The sequence below is a fragment of the Tachypleus tridentatus genome, chromosome 10 (genome assembly GCF_004210375.1).
Source record: "Tachypleus tridentatus isolate NWPU-2018 chromosome 10, ASM421037v1, whole genome shotgun sequence".
Lineage (NCBI taxonomy): Eukaryota > Metazoa > Arthropoda > Merostomata > Xiphosura > Limulidae > Tachypleus > Tachypleus tridentatus.
Genome location: NC_134834.1, coordinates 168884339 through 168899924, shown reverse-complemented (window position 1 = coordinate 168899924; position 15586 = coordinate 168884339). Strand labels below are relative to the sequence as shown.

Genomic DNA, 15586 nt, shown 5'->3' with positions numbered 1-15586 from the left:
TATGGACTGTGTGATAGATGCCATAGTAAAAATATTGTTTATGAAGTAACTTGTGGCATATGTTCTAGAATTATATGGGAGAAACTTGATGATCTGTGCATGACAGAATATCTGAATGATATTCAAAGCCTCAATACTAACAATGTTATTGTAGAACATTATGAAAAAGAACTTGGCCTTCCTCATGTGGATAACATCTTATGAAATGTCAAGATCTTATGTGAATGTCATAAATATAAAATCCATTTAAATCAATAAAAAGAAACAATATGAACAAATACAATACAAAAGTTGGCCTCTAGAGATGTTAAGAGATTTTAAAGATTTTAATATGTTAAACTTTGAAGTCTATACACACTTGTAAGGTGTTGAAATACATATTTAAACATTGTCTCATGTATGTAGGTATAATAAGATGGAAAAACACTTACTAATATAAATTTGAAGAAATATTTTAGATTCTTAATGTACTCTTCCAAATTCAGTGCTGATATTTTTTTTGTTCGTTTGCACATTCATTTAGCATTGTTGGTTTGATATGTCTTAACAGTACAAATTCAAGAATGTTTGGTATTATCTTAATGTAATATGAACTTTCTAAACACATGTATCAGTGTTTGATTTATGATTGATAGTGCCCCAATTTAAATTTAACTGGATTAGTGAACTTATAGAATATCGACAGCTTATGACAAAGTTGTAATAGCAAAATATCAAGCCAATAAAGTTATATTCTGGAGATATATGTTGTGTTTTTATTTGTTTATAGAAGTAAACAAACTAGCAATATTTTTTACAAGGTAAATAAACCACTGTGTTTTTGTCTGAGTAAAATGACAAAGTTTAGTGATAACTTTTTTTTAAAATCAATGATTAACTAAAGGGTTAACCAGTTGCCTAATGCTAGTGCAGGCAGTGTAGGTTGATCAGCTGAGTGTTTGTGTTTACCAATATAAGTTTCAAATGATAAAACATAGAGATGTTATTGGCTATTTCAAGACTAGGGACGAAACCTGTCAATTGTTGCAGTAAAGAGAGATGTTTTGGCTGCCATGGAGAAAAGTTGATAGTTAATAATAATAAAGGTTCAGTCAACTGTAGTTAGTTTGCACAGTTAAAGTTAAGGTAGAAACCATTTTGAAGATTATTTATAAGCTTAGTCTATTATTGTTAATGTTTAGTTCTTCAATTTATGCACCATCAGTTTTTGTCACAACTAAATTTTAACTTTCCATCTGTGAAATAGTTTAAAAATATATTTTCAACAGGAAAATATAAAACACTAATAAACCATCTTTACATTTCTTTACTCTTGCACAAACCATTTGACAGGAAAGTGACTTCTGCAGTAATGATTGAAACTAAATATTATTTGTCCAGGTGAAATTTCATGATGTGCAAAACAATAACAGCTATTTCCTAACTTTTAATTTATCAGGTTTGAATGAAAATATTACTTTTCTAGGTATATTTAGCTTACAGCTTTGCAAATTTTTATTAAACAGTTTCATTGATCTTACATGACCTAGGCTAAAATGCCTTAGTAAATTATACTTTTGTTGTCTATATGAAATGAAAGCATAGTAATCTACATGTCAGTAAATTTCCTCAGATGTGTTAATTCTTTCAGATTTCAAAGTATGGACTGTATCTGTCTGAAACAAATTGTTCTACATTTGTTATATTTTTATTTACTCTCCAATACTTAATTTGATTTTTAACTTTATATTGCACAAAATACATTTTTTGAAACCTTTTTCAAATAGATAAAAAAACTGTAAAGCCTATAAAAACCATTAAAATGTTTAAAATCCAAGTATTATAAATAATTACCAAAGAATATTTAATTCAATTAATAAATTATTATGCAGATTAAACATTAAGTAAAATTTTCATATATCCAGAGACATTGGATTAATATATGATAATGTGATAGTAGTCTTCATAACAACAAAATGAGCAATGTAATTTGTATTGATACAGAGGAACAAAACATTTTCTAAATATTTGTCAAATTAGTTTTTTTTTTTGCTTTCAGTAAAAGAAACAAACTTTGTATTTGTAAGATTAAAATCATGATTTTACTGTGAAAAATTAAATTAATAATGGGTATAGAAAAATTCAAAAGTAAAACAGATGTTCAGTATTAAGCTGCTAATATTTGTGGACTAGTGTATCACATCAGCAATTAGTCCAAATTCATTTGTTATATGTATAGGGTTATCAAACCAGTGTTAATACTGAGACCTGGAAAGTACTTTATTTTGACTTTACATTTCTGTAAATATATGTAACTCCTTAATTTATAAATACAAGCCTACAGGTTGATTTTGAATTTAAAAAAAAAAGCAAATTACAATACCACTTGGAAATGATTTATATTTCATGAGCTTTGGCTGTGTTATTGTGAGGGTTATGTTTTTGTTCAAATTGAATTTGTGTATGATGATGACCTAGAATAATATGCTTCCAAAATTAAGTAGTTATACATTTTTAGTATTTTTGTTTTTCCTTTGAGTGGTTCACAGTATTAAAAGTTATTTAAACAAATTTGAACACTTGGAAATGCATATGGTTGAATATAATTAAATTGAAAATAACTTGTTTCATAGTTTATAATGTACTCGGCTGACACTTGTATGTTTAAGTCAAGTAGGTTGAGGCATTTTACATTTAAGCTATGTATTTTGGTTTTAATCTTAAAATTTTTTATCAATATATCAGGTTTTATATTTTTAGTAACACCAAGTTAATTTGTATTCAGTTATCTTGCCATTGATTTATTTTACTAATTTTATCAAACTGTTGATTCCTGTTTTCATGCAGAAATTACCACTATAATTGAAATTCTTAAAACTTCATCTTCATTTCCTGGATGTGATGAATAATTGTTAGTTTCAGATTTATACAGATTATTAAAACTGAATATAGTACATACTCTTAAAAAGTAAAATTTGCATTTTACTAGGTGTATCATAATTTATAAACAAAACTTTTTAAGAGTATGTACTATATTCAGTTTTAATCTGTATAAATCTGAAACTAACAATTATTCATCACATCCAGGAAATTACCACTATAATTGAAATTCTTAAAATTTCATCTTCATTTCCTGGATGTGATGAATAATTGTTAGTTTCAGATTTATACAGATTATTAAAACTGAATATAGTATTAGGTTGAGGAATAATTTGTGAGCGTTTTTAAATAATTTCATTCAAGCATTACATGCAAGACTATACAATACTTCAATGCATGAACACATTACACCCAAAACATTTATTGATACTTTATTTCATGTAATACGTAGGTATATAGTATGCATTGTTTTAAACAAAATTGCAAGAAATTAAATGCAACAAGCAGATGGTGTCGAAAATGCTCGATTTTGTCCACTTGACATTCCATTTAATGAGCTGAGAATGAAAGCAAAAATTAAAGACATATGAAAATCAAACACACCATCTATTAGAGCAAAAAATTTACCAAATGACATGAAATATTTAGCAAAAGCGTTTCATTTATGAATATATTTTTTTAATTTGAAAAAACACTCACGAATTATTCCTCAACCCAATACATACTCTTAAAAAGTTTTGTTTATAAATTGATACACCTAGTAAAATGCAAATTTAACATAAAGCACTTTTTTCTACTAATCTATATTTAAAATACAATTAGTAGTTTTTGGTGTATAAATTTTATCAGTAATATTACCATTAAATAAATTGTGTTGTTTAACAAGAGTAAAATTAGCTAATGTTTTTAAGGTTATATGAATTAACTTTTGTTTTGATAGTAGTAAAGTATAACACTTTTTTTATAGAAATATTCAGTTTTTTATTTTTAATGTTTTAATATTCTTGTATCTTGTAGGGAGTCGGCCAAAAGATTTGACTTCAATAAAAATCAAGTTAGAAAGTGGAGGCTACCAAACTGTTGTAAGTATGCGAGAGTATGATGTCTTCTTGAAAACCCAGTTAAATGTTGTAATACATCTGTGTTTTATGCAAATGAATATTGTAAGTGTTTAACCCTCTAATTACAGGTAAATCAAAGCATATCTTTTATAGAGTTTGCATTCAAAATTCGATTTAAAGTGTTTTATTACACTACATACAATTAAAGTTGACATCAAAATGTAGTTAGTAAATCAAATTGCAATATTTTTTATTAATAAGTTTAAATTTATTAATTTTAAAAGAAAATATTTAAACAAATCTTCTATATCCCCCCTGTATAAGAGTTGCGACATTTTGTCCATGTTTTGATTTTTTGAAATAACTCTCTATGACATACTGAGTTTAACACAAAATACTTATTATAGGAGAAATATTACGAAGGCAAAATATAATTTTTATATGTATCAATCTTCTTTGTTTACCATGATATAAATGTAGGAGCATTTTGCTAAGTCAATCAGTTACATCCTCTTTTACAAATTGCTGATAATTTCTTCTGACATTTTCTGTCATATCCTTTATAACTGATAAAAAAAAAACAAGGTTTAAATTTACTGAATGTAGTGTAATGCTGCACTATTCTCACAAGAGAGTTTTGACTATTTTTTTCTTAGACTGAAGTTTCTTTCAAGGATTTCAGGTTGAGTAGCTAAAGGTGTTATTGTGAGGTACTTATGCCTTAGTTAGAAAGATAGTTAAATTATAAGGGCTCTAGGACATTACTTGCTTTGTGCATGTTAATATTTTGTGAATTTTTAAATATAAGTTATATAATCCTTTCACTATTGTAATTATTTGAATGGCTTTCTTATTATGGTATAGGAATAACTTTGGCATAAAAAAACATAACTATTAGTCCAAATTTTAATATTATATAAGTTCTTGATTTCATAAGGCAATGTTTAAAAAAAAGTCCCTGAGTGTGAGAATTGTGATATTTTGTCTTTAGGGATCCTGTCTTTAATTTATTTACCACACTTTCAAGAAGTATGAAATTTGATGTAAATTACTCATAATGTTCTCATTGCTCAGGCAAACCATAATTTTTATAGCCTTGAATCTTGTTTAGAAAATTAGCCCCTCTTGCCATACCACCTGTCACATTCTCTTTCAGAAATTTCCAATAGCTTCTCTGATGTTTAATACTGTATTATTTATAACCATTTTATAATACAAATTTTATATGATATTGTTTTTGGTACAGTGAGTTGTCTATTTTTCTTCCAGTTCAAATTTTATAACCATAAGGAACAGATCAGTCAGTTCAGCTGAATTTTTAATGTCTCTTTTCATGTAGTTGGAAAGCTAGAAAAATTGTTATGAACATTATCAGCTCTCAGCATTTGGTATTGTGTTCTTTTATGCATATTTAATTAAATTTATCTAGTGCAGTAGTATCATTAGCATAAAGAATATTGTTAAGTGTCAATGCCATTTGGCAGCAGAAAGAAAGAAGACCCGGGTTAGTTTTAATGTATATTCTTTAATTATTATTGTAAAAATAACTAAAATGTAAAATTAGAAATTTTTTTTTAGGTTAGGTAAGGTTAGTTTAGGTAAAATAAATACTTTTTCATGAGGTATGCATGATCTACACTTCCTAGTATCCTGTCTGTTATATATTTCAATAGAGTTGCATGAGCTACACAGTTGCCAGGAATATTTAGTTAGACAACTCTTCAAAGGGAAATTGAACAAAATTTAAGTTTTAACGTGTGAAGTGTTAAGAGTTAAAAGCTATTTAGGGTAAACAAATGTTTCATGTTACAGTTTGAAGTAATTCTAAGGAAAAAAAACGGGGTAATTATAATTAAGACTAAATCATATGTTTTTTAAAACCAGAATAAGATACTATTTACATTATGAATTAGTACCATTTGTAGTTATAAATTTATAATTTGTGCCAAACTCAGAAAATTATATAGGGGTGGAAAGAAAAATACAAAATGGGGCAGGCTATAGCAAAAAAATTGTCATTTGGTAAATTGGAGTTAAGATTGAGAATTCATGTAAATATTTCCTTTTGAAATTATGAATAAACTAAACTATGCTTTGATACCAAGTTTATTGACATACATTCAATTTTGAATTTATTTATGTAAAAAAAAAAGTGACAGGTGCTCTGATCCTGCCCTGTACATGTAGCTGTGTTGTAGTCAAGACCTCATTGTCTACGACTGTGGCCTTAGGGGTTGAGACCAAGAAAGAAGCTTGTAATAAATTACACAATGAAAGATAAAGCAATAAGAATAAAAATCACATGTCAAAGAAACTATTAACATTTAACTGCAAATAATTTACATTTTTATCCCACAATTTATATTTTAATGGTGTCTTCAAAGGAAAAACAAACAATGGACAAATAATGAATGAATAAAAACATAAAAAATTAAATCAGTATTGGTGACAGTAGATTCTTTATGGTCGCTGAAGCCAAACAGGATCACAGCAGATCAACTAGATGTATTAAACATCAGCAATAATCACCAACGTTTCATGTGAATATGTGCACCAGATGAAGTTTATACAAGTGTGTAGTAGCAGTTAGTTTTGAATGACACATGTTACAACTGTAAATTGATAAAGGTAATGTGACAGTTGGTGATGTAAGCAAAAAAAAAAAAATAAATAAATAAAAAAAAAAAATAAGGGAGTTTCTATAAACATCATTGTAGAAGTGCAATACCAGCTAACTAAAGAGTTTTACAAGTAAAACATCTTTGATACTGCACTACATATGAACAACTTGATAATTGATATTTAGTTCTTAATAATTGTGGGTAGGTAACTGGTCTAGTATTGCTAAAACTTTAGGTGATCTCATTTTTGGTATCTGTAAAACATTGAGATTGAGACTTGGAGGAATGAGACCAACATTTTGAAGGGTTGTTTGACTGACACACAAGGTTAAAGAACACCACTATTCTTTGGAAACATTTTGTTAAAACATGATTTATCTTTAGCACTACAAGCATAAATAAGACATTAAATCAAACATTTGTGAAGATTTGCTACAGCTATGTATACATATATACATGCATGTGTATACATACAGATGGATATTAAAAATCCATGGTAATGATATAAGGTTTGCTACTAGGCCTTTTAGCCATTCTTTACTACAGATATTCTCTGTGATGGTCCTGATTGTGGACTGCTGCTCTGGAGCACAATTTTCACTGTAAGATGCTTTTGCATAAAACACTTGAGTACAACTTTCTTTACATACTTTTCAGTGTTGATCAACTATTTATGAACAATGACTTTCGTACGTCTGTTTGAGTGCCTCAAAGAGAAGTGAGTTTATTATGATGTCTTCAAATGCTACAGCATGAATATTTCCTCTTAAGTGCATTTTGTAGGGTTACTAATACTATGATATGGAGTGAATGGATTGTATTTGAGGAACTGTACTTTATTGCATCTAATTCACACAAAGATGTAACATTCTTACAGGATGGGGATGGCAGTATCTTAGCTTGATAGTATACAGTCTACCCTTCATATTTGTTTTCAACTTTTTGAATGTTTTACTTCACATTATAGCTGTAAATGGCATTTTCTATACAATTTTTGAAATGCTGCATAATTGGCAGGTTGATAATAAATTGTCTGCACTTTTGCATAAACTTTGTCTAATATCACATTTTATGTTACCATGTTCAAGACATCACTCTTGAATATTTTCACAGTTTAGTTGTGCACTTTTAGAAAAGTTTATAAATATGGCTATCATGTGACTTTTATAGTCATAAATCTGGTTTAATTATATAGTTTACAGTTCCAAGGTAAGTTTATACTTTGTCCAGTAAAGGGCTGTTATGCTCTTTATGGTTATTTTTTCACAACTTCTCATGTGTGATTTGTAGTCAGTCATGAACTAGCCTCTATTTTCCTTGCTGGAATCAACATGCATTCTATTGCTTTATCAATATATTTCAATACTTCACCTATCCTTTTGTTTAGAATGTCAAAATTTGTCCTACTTGTATTTATAACTGTAGTGCAGAAGAATTTCATGTCAGAAAGCACCATAGTGTAATCATCCCAGCAATCTATCTTAGGCACCATCTGCACTTTAAAATTACTAATTTTTAATTTAATTGCAACAAGAGGCTTAGAGTTGGCAGGAGCAAACTGATTGGATATACAGATTGTAACCATGCATTGTGTATATGCTTGTTTATTAAAGCAAGGCAAAGTAAAATTTAAAATAAATGTTTAAACTGACATTATGATTGAACTTTCCTGATTTGAAATTGTTTGTCTTCCAAATTTTGAAATCTGCCTTTAACAGATATGAGAACTGTACTGATAATATAGAAGTTCAAGCTTAATATATGTTTGATTAATTATGTTTCTTTTAAAATTGTAATATCCACATTATAAATTATAAGTAATATTAATTTTATATTATTTTCTTCAGCAAGAATTCTGTGATGATATAATTAGATTGTTCCAAGCATGCAACAGTAGAAGCCGTCAAAAAATCTTTGAAGTGAGAAATCTCTTTGCAAAGGTAATTATTAGTCTACTCACATGCATCTTGGTAGTTTGGTGATTTGCTTGAAATTTGTATTAAAATTGCAATGAGTCACTTTTTGTACCTACTCATAGCAGGTTTGTTCATGTAGACATTTTGCAGGCATGAATAAGTCTGTGTGAATAACCTTGAATCTTTCCTGTGTATATGATTTTATTTTGGATGAAGGAGGGTAGTAGTTTACAAAATTCCACTAAATTTAATATTATATATAATTACACTTCAGAAAAACTGATAATTGCAATGTCATGCTGTCAAAGTGTTTGTGCTTTTATTATTTATCTAATTAGGTATGAGTGAGTAAACTTTATTACAACATAAATTGTGCTTCAAATTTTATTTGTATTCTCACTTTTTCAGATTTGTTATTTCTGTTTGTCATGAATTATCAAGGATTTCTTTCATAGTGTATGAAAATCTCATAATTTTTGGGACTGTATAAAATAAAGATACATAGTCATAGCCAGTCTTCTGTCTATGGTACTTTTGTTCTTGCTGCTTTTAGAACTCTTAGATTTTATTACACATTATGACAAGCTTTTGAAAGTGTTTTGTTGCTTTATTCCTATGTAATTTAATAGACTTTAAGGATAATTTCAAAAATATATTTGAGGATAATTATTTTTACGTTTACTTATTTTCTTTAAGTTTTTCAATGACTATTTGTGAACTGCAATTTTATATAGCCCTTTTGAAGTTGGATTATGGGTTGGTTGTTGTATCACTTAATTTTGTTGAGACTGAAAGGACAAAATTCATTGTGCTTTCTAGAACTGTTAGAACATTTTTGCTCTTGTGAATTCACAAAGTTCATATCTCTCAAGTAGCTGACAATTTGTGATATTGTAAGCTGAAAGACTTTCCTAAAATATTTTGTCACCCATTAAAGCAATAAATGGTGCTGATTGTAAAAGGTGTTTTACTGTAGTTTTGTTTTTGTACTTTATATGCTCTTTGTTTCATATATTACAGCTTTTGTGGCATATGTTCATTACTATTCACATACTCTATTCAGTAATAGATGGAATACCCATTATTGTCATTAGATAACTAAAGGTTGACAGTTTTTTTTCTTTATTCCAAGGGCATTTCACAAATCTAGTTTTTTTTCTTAATTTATATATATAAACATATGGCATGGTTATTTGTTCTGACAAAATATTGTTAAACTAGTACTTTTGTGCTTTTTGTTCATTATTGACAAGGAACTGAAATTCAGAAGTATTTTTAGGCTTAAATGAAATTTGATTTTTCTCACAAATAGTCTTCTCTCATTAAAAAGAAAAAATCATGCATGTAATGTAACTGCAAACTTTTAAATACTGTTTTCAACTTGCAGAACCTGAGGAATATCATTTTATGTATCACAAAATAGCAGTTTGTATTTTTAAATAATTACCACATGATATCCAAAAAAATGTACAGTATACTTCTAAAAACTTGAATTTCTTGTATAAAAAGTGAGCAATAATGAAAGTTGTTTTGAATTAAGCACAAAGCTACACAATGGGCTATCTGTGCTCTGCCCACCACGGGTATCAAAACCCGGTTTTTAGTGTTGTAAGTCTGCAGACATACCGCTGAGCCACTAGGGGGCATAATGAGAGTCAGTGGTTTATTGTTTTACATTTTTTGCCTAAATAATATAGACTGTTTCTTTATGGTACACTTTCTTTAATTTCCTTTCATTTGTAATAAGTATTGTGTGAACTTTGCTGTTATTTAGCAAATGGAGAAGGTATTTCCATGGTTCAAGATACAAAGGTTTAAACTTTTGGGTATACATAGTCCACCTGAAGTACCTGAAGGACTACTTCCTGAAGCTGTTGTTCCGTCACATCTTGATCATATGTATGCTCAGTATCTAAGTCGAGCAGTTAGAGAGCCATTGATTCAACCAGGAAAGTTGAGAAAACTAAAAGGTACATGAGAAATATCTGTTTACACGCATTACTGTAATTTGTGTCTTTTTTTAATGTTTGTCGTAACACCACACAACTTCTCAAAACATGTCAAAGAAAGAGAATTGGACTTTTGGTGTTTATGACATTTTTGAAATCATGGGTTTGAAAGTTTGATATATATTATCAAAATTTGAGGATTAGACTGTGCTTAATATTAAAACTTGTATGAGACTAACATTCTGGTGATTACAGTGGGCCAATGTGTTTTCAGAAATGCACAATGAATAATACTGCCTGTATTTGATGTTACAAAGTAATAAACTGATTATTTTATTCTGAGAACAGTGTTCTTCTTAGCTGCTGCAGTTTTTATATATATATTGGAGAAACTTAGTACTTATAAAGTTAAGTAAACAAAATCTAAAAGAAGGACAGTGTTAAAAACAGCAAATCCAAACCTTTGACTAATTATATTAGTTTGTTATAACCTAAAAACAAGCTGAAGCAAAAATAAGTTAAAAATAATAAGCAAGAAACACTGCACTAATTAACAAAATCCCAGGGTACAAGCTATAATGTGGGATACAAAATGTATCCTAAGTTTTGAAGGTGGCTGCAGAAGTAAGATCCACATTGCAGTGGAGATACATTGTCTGTCAGTTATACCATTACTTGTTGGTAGAACAGTATTGGTGGTTGTTAGTGGGTGCTACCAGTTGGTTGCTTTGTCTGATTGGCAGCTTAAAAATAGGAATGTTGGCAAGTAGCCTTAGAAACTTTGCTATAACTCAGAAACAAGAATAGATGTATAATTTTCTCATGTTTGAAAGGGTGAACATTGTTATTGACTTTGGATATTGAAACATTGGCTCTTAAATCACCAGGTTATGGCCTGAAGCTAAATAAGCTTGAATTAGTTAAAAAATCATAATGGCAATAATTTGATTATTTAGGTAGTAGGAAGAATTTAAAACTAATATTGGACATACTGATTTTGATTGCTTGATTATTTTCATGACTAACTGATTAATTGTAATTTTGACTGGTTTAACATGACAGTAATTGATGTAATAGATTCTCATAGTTAATATATTAATTGAGTTAATCAGCCAGCTCTAATCAATAGGTATTTTTATTTTTCCTTAATATTTTGTTTCATTTCTCTCAAAATTTTTTTAGAAAACTTTATTGCACAATACTAGGTGAAAATGCATATTTCATCCATGTTAGGTCATATATTAAGTTATCAAATGTGTTTTAAACAGAGTAACTTCATTTGATAAGTAGGGATGAATAATAATAATAATAATAACAACAAAAGAACTTAGATTCTGATTTGGGTTGGATAAAAAAAATGGCCATAATGGTATGAAACATTGTATGGTGTGATATGTTTTTATAATTAGGTGGGGATCAGAAAGAAATGGGGCCATCTTGTGATCCTCGCAAGTGTGTCCTTTGTTCACGATATGGAGATACTGAACCTGCTGTAAGTTAATAATTTAATATTGTAGCTTGTTGTTTTTGTCAGGTTGTCTTTTAAAAAATTGACCAAAAACAGTTGCTTTTTTTTTAATTATAGTGCTAGATTGACTCAGTTAATCATTTGGTTTTGTAACAAGTAGTATTTGATCCTAGGTTGATATTTACTGTGAGCATATGGAAAATGTTCATCAATTTAACTTTATATATGGTGATACAGTAACATTCGTGTTATTTGATTATAGTTAAACTGAAACACTACCTGTAGATACACTGCTGATTGAACTTCATCAGTAAACAACATAATGTAATTATTGCATGGTCTGTACTATGTGCATTATAGGTACTGTCTAACAGTTACGAAAAATGATGCACATTGTGGGTATTAATTAATTATTAGCATATGACCCATCAGAAATGAAGAGGCAAGTACAACCATCCCCATCCCATGGTTTACCCTAACCTCACATTTCATGGTTAACTGAAATAAATTTTGTAAAGGCATAAAAGGCATAAAATGCAGTCGAGGCATTCAAACTGTAAATTCCTGTGTGAGTCAATTAAAATTAAGATCATTCATGAAATGAATTTGTGGTATATTCGTAGAATAATTAATGGTGAAAAATAGATTTTCAGCTTCTAATAAATAGAAGGCCCATGTGTTTTGGTAACACTACTTTCCAGCAATGGCTTTTATGTCTTATCACTTAACAGTAAAAATATAAAATGAATTGTATAGAAAACAGGTCTGGAAAAATCTCTTGATTGATTTCTCAAGTTTGAATCTGTTGATTGAAGAAGTTTTTTTTTTTTAAATTCAAAATATTGGTGGTAGAAAATAGCTAGTTCAGATACACTTTAAAAGTGAATCAGTATTTTTACTTTCATGATAAATGTTATGCTCTTGTCTGTAGACAAGTTGATATCACAAATTATATCAACACTCACTACATTTATAAGGTTTCATAGCAAACTTCTCTCATTGTCCCTTGCATCCTCATTACTAAAATCATAATGTGAGACAATAATCAAACTATTCAATCTGTATAAATGCAATTTGGCTTTCATGACTCATTGACTCCTGTGTTTTGAGAAATCAAAAGTAACATGACACACACACAGGTTTTCATGTAGGTCAGGTTTAAATATTAGCACACATGATGAAAGGTACAAAGAGAGGTGTACTTGGTAAACATTTTATTTTTTATAAGAGTTGTACAAAACTCTTATTTCTATAAAACTTGAATATCGCAAACAGCATTGTAGAAACAGTTTTGGGTATGTTTTTTTTTTTTTGTTATAGCATAAATATTCTGAAATGGTGTTAGCATGTTATGATAACAGTTAATAGTTTCACTACATCACTTTAAATCATAGTATTTAGTGTTCACATAACTTAATTGTCTAAGGATTTAATGAAAAAGTATTATATCCATAGTATTTTAAGCTATAAGATTTATTCTTTAGGCTGGCATTCTTATTTATAATTTTTTTGTAGTTTAAGAAAATAATGCTGATGTAATGTTCTTTCTGTACATTCATTTATTATTTAATAAGTATCATCTGGTAGCTTGTTTTTTAATACTGTGTGAAAGTTATGATAAAATTTGGTATTTATTTACATAATTTTGTGGCTTAGAAAAGTTAATGATAAAGCTTCATACCATTTACTTTGGTTTTTCACTAAATCAGAAAAGTATATGTATTGAAATAAATGCTCAAGCTTTATAAACAGTTTCATAAAAATGTTAAAAGTGTTTTTGTTTTGAACCAGTGAATTTAAATATTACAGTATAATCAATATTAGGTTAGGAAAGAATCACCAATTATAACCCAAGAATGATGCACATGGCTTTTATTTAATAATCATTCAATTACCTATCTTGTGGGAAATTAAGTATCAGTTATTGCAGTTCAGTTTGGTCTGTCTGACTCTTAGTGGTGACAGATTACTAAATGTAGTGCAAATATTTAACCATAATTGTTTCTTTCCTTGATACAAATGGATAATTTATGAGTAAGTAATTGTTTGTTTAATAAAAAAGACATTACACCTGAGGCTACTGTTTGATCTTTAAAATAGTTTCCAGCTTAGAGGTAAAAAGAAGCTAAGTAATAATATGAGCTTTGTATCTAGTGCTTACCACCTCTCGAACACTGAGGATTCAGGGAGAACTGAACTAGTTTAGAAGTTGGTCAATTTAGCCATGATCTTCTTATCAACAAACATGTTTTATGTTAATGTATCAACCCACACATACTTAGTGGAAAACTGCTAATTAGTCCTAACTGTCTAGTTGCAGTGTGCTTCCTATTTTAAACAAAAATTTTTATGTAGACAAAATAAGTTTTATGGCTAGTATATTTAAAATTGGGAAAAAGTTACTTCATCTACAACTATAAAAAATTTTAAAGAATTTTAAATTAAGTTTGGTATTGCTTTGCTTTGCTTTGAACAATTGCCATTGAAATATCTTAACCTGTATTTTTAACTACTACTGTATTTCAATGTCAGTAATAATTTCAAACATAAATCTTATGATGCATTTGTGATTTGGAAAGACACAATCTACAATGTTAGAGAAAACATCAGTTATTTTTCATGGGCATATTACACAAGTTCTAAAAGATATTTATTTGTTTTAAAAGTAACAATTTTTAACTTGCAGTTTTTTTTAGTATTTCAATTTCATTTAGCCTCTGCTATTATAAAATGAGATGAAATATTTCTCAGAAGTGAAATAACTGCTAAAGAAAAAAGCTGTAGTGTTCTCTCACATTTTAGCATTACTGTAGTGATTGTTCCATAACAATAAATACTGAGATATTATGAGACAGATTAAAAATATTTTTAATTTGATTTCTGATTATAAAATACACATGATAGAAATTTAATAAGAGTTAAAAGGTTTTTACAATTTTAACAAAGAGTTTATGGGACAATTAAGAATTTTTTGTTTCAACATTATTACGTAGTGATGTATTTTAACATTAACATTTACAACACAAGCCAGCCTGGCATCTGATGCAGGTCAAATAAAGGGAGAGAGAGGCATTTCGTAAAGGTTTGGGCTGTTGTGATTGTATGAAAAAGAAGGTATTTGACACTGCTTTTGAGGTTAAGGTTGGTGGGTCAGACATGAGATGAAGAGAGCCAACACCGAGAAGCTGACTTATAAAACAATGTAGCAATGAAACATGTTTGAAGTGTTCCAGATGTGCTTGTGAATGTGATGGCTTAAGTGTAGCAATTAAGCTAAACTACAAGTCCATGTCAGATGTTGGAAGAAGTTGTTCGAAAACATCCCAATTCATTTAACATACCAGTCTAATTAGAGAGTTGTTTGTTTATTACTGCAATTATAGTGAAAAACTGAGAAAACAGGCTTTGTAGTAGTTATATTTATAGTATTATAGAATTATACATATATTTAAGAAGTGTTTAGTTTTAATATTTTGTTGAACTAATGCACAATAAATCTTAAAGAAGCAGTATTGAATTTGAAGCAGGTGCATTACAAAATAATGTCCGTAGTGATTCTTAAAATAATAATGCCATTTCTGCAGTGAAGAATAAATATAATAAAATGGTATAATGCCCAGTGTGATACCACCATAGTATAATTTAAATTTCATTATATCATATTTTCATTAATATTTTTTTAGAAATTGTGTGAAATTCTGCCAAGTTTCAT

The 15586-nt window shown here is 28.6% G+C and overlaps 1 protein-coding gene across 2 annotated transcripts in view; it reads left to right on the top strand.

Annotated features, from left to right (window-relative positions):
- The window catches only part of trx (histone lysine N-methyltransferase trithorax), a 134459-nt gene that overhangs the window by 67745 nt on the left and 51128 nt on the right, over window positions 1–15586 (top strand). For both annotated transcript variants that reach the window (XM_076465173.1, XM_076465175.1), the window contains 4 exons: window positions 3877–3941; window positions 8389–8481; window positions 10232–10427; window positions 11816–11898. In XM_076465173.1, coding sequence (XP_076321288.1) covers window positions 3877–3941; window positions 8389–8481; window positions 10232–10427; window positions 11816–11898 — 437 coding nt within the window. The remainder of the gene's footprint in view (window positions 1–3876; window positions 3942–8388; window positions 8482–10231; window positions 10428–11815; window positions 11899–15586) is intronic.